The sequence below is a fragment of the Cyprinodon variegatus genome, unplaced genomic scaffold (assembly GCF_000732505.1).
Source record: "Cyprinodon variegatus isolate N-32 unplaced genomic scaffold, C_variegatus-1.0 Scaffold659, whole genome shotgun sequence".
NCBI lineage: Eukaryota > Metazoa > Chordata > Actinopteri > Cyprinodontiformes > Cyprinodontidae > Cyprinodon > Cyprinodon variegatus.
Genome location: NW_015151112.1, coordinates 92,169 through 96,653, shown reverse-complemented (window position 1 = coordinate 96,653; position 4,485 = coordinate 92,169). Strand labels below are relative to the sequence as shown.

The 4,485-nt window shown below is 45.7% G+C and overlaps 1 protein-coding gene across 1 annotated transcript in view; it reads right to left on the bottom strand.

The window, feature by feature from the left end:
* Positions 1-3,952, bottom strand: part of LOC107096926 (ewing's tumor-associated antigen 1 homolog) — a 6,031-nt gene extending 2,079 nt beyond the window's left edge. Inside the window, 6 exon segments of the mRNA XM_015393832.1 lie at positions 235-1,505; positions 2,772-2,830; positions 2,832-2,867; positions 2,943-3,013; positions 3,091-3,222; positions 3,636-3,952. Coding sequence (XP_015249318.1) covers positions 235-1,505; positions 2,772-2,830; positions 2,832-2,867; positions 2,943-3,013; positions 3,091-3,222; positions 3,636-3,849 — 1,783 coding nt within the window. The 5' untranslated portion in view covers positions 3,850-3,952.
* Positions 3,953-4,485: the final 533 nt, after the last annotated feature.

Genomic DNA, 4,485 nt, shown 5'->3' with positions numbered 1-4,485 from the left:
AAAAAACAAAAGCAAAGTCACAGAAGAATTTAAATTTCCAACAACCTGAGCAAAACTAAAGTGAACCAAAGAAACAACCCATTATAGGACGTAGCGATCTGTCAGAGAAACTCTGGATGGAACCAGAAACAGTGACATTGCAGAACCTGTACGTACTGACCCGGTTCTGTCCCAGTTCACCAGTGGTTGCACACTGCTCTGCACAGACTTCCAGGGGGAAAAGAGTGTTCTCACCTTTTACTGTTGCTATGGAAACCAGGTTGCTGGGCTTCTTGAAGGTGTAGTGCTGGGTGTTGGGGGGTGGCCCCGCCCCAGGTGGTTCTGATTGGACGCTCCTGAACGCAGTGTCTGCAGCAGGTTTAGGTTGGGAGAATCTGATTGGCTGCTTCACTCCAGCAGCCAAAGAGCTGCCAACTGCTCTGCCTGCCGTGTCCAAACGGTCCCGGTTCTCCCAGGTTCTGTGGGTCGGCTGCAGCGCCGGTACTGGAGCCTGTCTGGTGCTGGGCTCGGTTTTAAGCTGGACCTGGATCAGGATCTGGTTCTCCAGATCGTCACACATTTCACACAGCAGGTCGTCGTCAGCCGGGTCGTCCCAGACCGGCTCGGATGAGAACAGAGAGTCCAGGTCGTCGTCCAGGAAGTCCACCTGGTTGGACCCCAGGGTTTCCGCGGTTCCTGCAGGGGTCCTCAGATTGTTCTGGGTTCTTTGTGGTTCTTGTTTAAAGCTGCTTGTTGGACCCGTGAGCTGAGGTCCAGAGAGAGACCGGAACCGGTTCTGGTTTTTAGAACCAGAACCCACCTGCTGGGCTGATGACGTGTTCGCTTCAATGCTCTTCCTTGGAGAACCGAAGGTCCGGTTCGGTTTAAAAGCCGCGGCTGGTCTCAGATTTTCCTTCTCAACTCGGGATCCAGCTGGTGGGCCGACCCGACCCGCTGAGCTCTTATCAAGGGAGACCAGCCTGGGAGTGACCCGGCCCAATGAACTCTGACCCGGGGCGGCTCTTTCTGGAGCTCTGGCAGAACCTGCCGGTTTCTGGGTAGAACAGAGCTCCGGAACCATGAAGCTCAAAGGATTCTGGGTCATCTCCAGAACCAGTGAGTCATTTAGCAAGTCGTCGTTATCCCAGTCGTCCTCAAACTCGATCGGGACAGAGTCCTGTTTGTTTTTGCCAGTAGCAGAACCAGAACCAGACACGGATGGTTTCCTGTTGACCTCCACGGAAGCCGAAGCAGATCGGGTCTGAGACGGAGCCTGACTCAGGTCTCCGCTCAGCCTCTGGGTCGGACCGTCAAACAGGAAGTCCAAGTCGTCTACCAGCAGCCGATCCGGTGGAGGCTGGGGTTCTGATCCAGCCGCCATGTTCGTGGCCGGCTGAAGGTTCCCAGGGAAACAACTTTCATCTTGCCTACTGCTCTCATCTTCATCCTCCTCCTCTTCATCCTGGTGGAACATATTTAGATCAAACTGCCTGGCGAGTCGCAGCAGGTCCTCCACCCCGTTGGTTCTGCAGAAACAAAGACTCGTGTTACAATCGGATAAAAGATTCTGTGAAACGTCAAACTTTTTCTCCTGCAGGTCAATTTCCATACAAAACATCACCTAACAATCTATGGAGAGAAATTTGTTCCAATATTAGTGAAGCAAAGACATGTTTAAAAAAAACTACATTTGAAGAAAATGCATTTCAAAAATCAAACTTGAAAAATTCTCCAAATAAAAAAAAAAAAAGTTTTGAGTGAATAAATTGTATAAACATTTTTACAGCCTGCCTTTTTAATTTATTGATATTATTTTTTTCAGTTTTTTATTTTTTAGATTCAGTTTTTTTTTTCCTTTTGACATTTTTTTTTTAATGATTTTTCAGCTTTTTCATGTTTTGTTTTTGGTATATTTTAATTTTATTCATTTCATTTTCCTCCAGATTTTTTTTCTTCGACTGTTTTTGGACTTTCCATTTTTTTTGGTATGGGTAAATATTTCGCCCTCTATACTTCAGAGCAGTCTGAGGTGGACCAACAGAAAAAGAGCTGCTCTGCTCGGATGCTAGCAACAGCATTTCTATTGATCCAAACACAGACCACCCGGAAGTGGACAAGGTGAAATCTGAGAATTGAAATTCGAAAAGAATGTAATTCATAAACACCCCCCCAAAAAAAAAAAAATCTGAAAAGAACTTCGAAAAATAAAATCCGAAAAATGTATTCAGGAAAAAGAGAATTAAAAAATTTATGTCAACATACATTTGAAATGAAACTCATTCAAAGAAAAATAAAAATAAAGGTAAAATCTACAAAAAAAAAAAAAAAAAAAAAAAAAAAAAAAAAAAAGCAAACTAAAAATAGCTTGGATCTTGCACACATATTAATCAATCACTCTCAAAACCTTTATTTTTGTTGAGGCGGTTTTCAGAGTTTCAGTTTCTGGAAAAAGTCATTTATTTGGAACAGATTAAACAACTTTCAGCAATCAGGGATTGCTGAAAGTTGCAGCCCAATGCTGATTATAGCAGTGGGCTTGTGTTATGAGAAGGTTGCAAATACTCGGTTTGATCTCCACAAGCTGCACTCTGGGTCCCTGAGCAAGACCCTTAACCCCACACTGCTCCCCGGGCGCCACACAATGGCAGCCCAACTGCTTCCCAAGGGAATGGGTTAAATGCAGTGTTAATTTTGTTCCTTGCTCTGTGTTCGTTGTGACAGTGTAATGACAATAAAAAAGCTTAAAAGATAAAGCAATCAGAACCCGACCTTCTGGTCCAAACTGTACCCACCTCGGGGATTTCTTTTTGGGTTTCGGACCCTGAACATCTGGAGTGCAGGGAATGGCACTGCTGTAAGGTGGGCTCTGTGACCTGCGGCCTGCCGTGCTGCATAAACACAAACAGAACATCAGCTGGATTTCAGCAGCTGGTTCCACCCGACCCGAGCAGAGAGCCTCTGACCTTCGGAGCGATCCTCCTGACAATCTCAGAGATGGTAACTGCTCCAGCAGCGGCCTTTTTTCCTCTTTTACCTGAACACACCACAAGGAGAATATTACATGATACAGATCTGAAGAAAGCAGCATGGGGGTGTCTGTTAGAGGTTTACCGGGTTTGTGGGGCGATGGAGAAGTGGCGTCCCAGATGATGTCCTGCTGGAAGTCCGAGTCATTGTGGGGAGACTCTGCGCTGGGAACAGGGGCCGTTTTGGATCTGGAGATTCTGGTGGGGGTCTTAAACTCTGGAAGAGAGGAGATGCACAGAGTTTGATCCAAAACATCAACCTGAACCCGAAGTCCGGCTGCTCAGCAGAACCCAGAACCGTCTCATCACTGCTTTCATCTGCAGATGATGTCCTGCTTTCATTAAACACATCATCATCTCACCTTCATGAGCTGGCATTAACTGGACCAATCTGAGGTCTTAAATTATATTATATTATATTATTAATTTCCGCTCCATCGGAATCAGTCTGATGCCGAATAGCAGTCGAAGCATCCCTGGTTGTAAAAACACCGCTTTCTGTATCAGAACCAGTTCATGAGTGGAGAAATTTGGACTAAACTCCAAACCAAAACATTTCTGAGTGTAATCAGGCGGGAGCCTGAAACAGACCCGCTGAACTGCGACCCGAACCAAACATGTGACTCAGACCTGGTTCTTTCTGGTTCCCGGTAGACTCTGGGACCTCCAACGGAGCAGTCTGGTTCCGTTTGTAGGTCTGGGCCGGACCTGGTTCTCCTGGGCTCCGGGCAGGATCCACCTGGCTCTGCCTGAAGCTCCGGCTAAGGCGGCTTCTTCTCAGAGGTCTGGCCGCCGGAGACTCCTCGCCTGCCGGAGGCTGGAACCTCCTTCGGCCCCCGTTCATCACCGAACCAAACGTAAACTGCGGATAAAACTACGTTCAGTCACTCAAATAAATTTTAGTTTAAAATATTCCGCAGAGTTTGAACAGCCCGCCATGTTTTCTCTTTCCCATAGTTCCTTTCGGCGATGCGTTCAAGAACTACAAAAAAGTCATAAAAATGACAGCGAATCTTGGTTGATGTTGTTACATGTTTTGCCTTTAAACGTAGCTTATTTTATTTCGTTTTTTTTCAATGAAATTATTTTTTTAGTAATGATCTACTACAAATTTGTTTAATACCTTTTTAAAATACAATTATTTATATTTTAGCTTTAAAAATCTTCGTTGTCCCCCAGGGGGCGTTGAACACGCAGTCAGAGATTGAGGAATATGTTCCATTTAATGTTTCAGGTTTTAGGAGAAACGTAAACTAGCCGAACGGAAGAGAAACTGAAAGTTTTGGTCAGATAAACAGGACAAGGAACTAAAACCATCAACATAATCTCTGGAAGCTGTCCGTACCAAACTCTGTAGCCTTGTCTTTGCTGCATTCATGGCCTGGTTGCTCTGTAGGAAACGTGTGAACCCAGACTTTTTCATCTCGGTGTCCTCAGGGGCTGACTGGACTCCACCGAAGTTCAATCCCTGGAGGGTCGC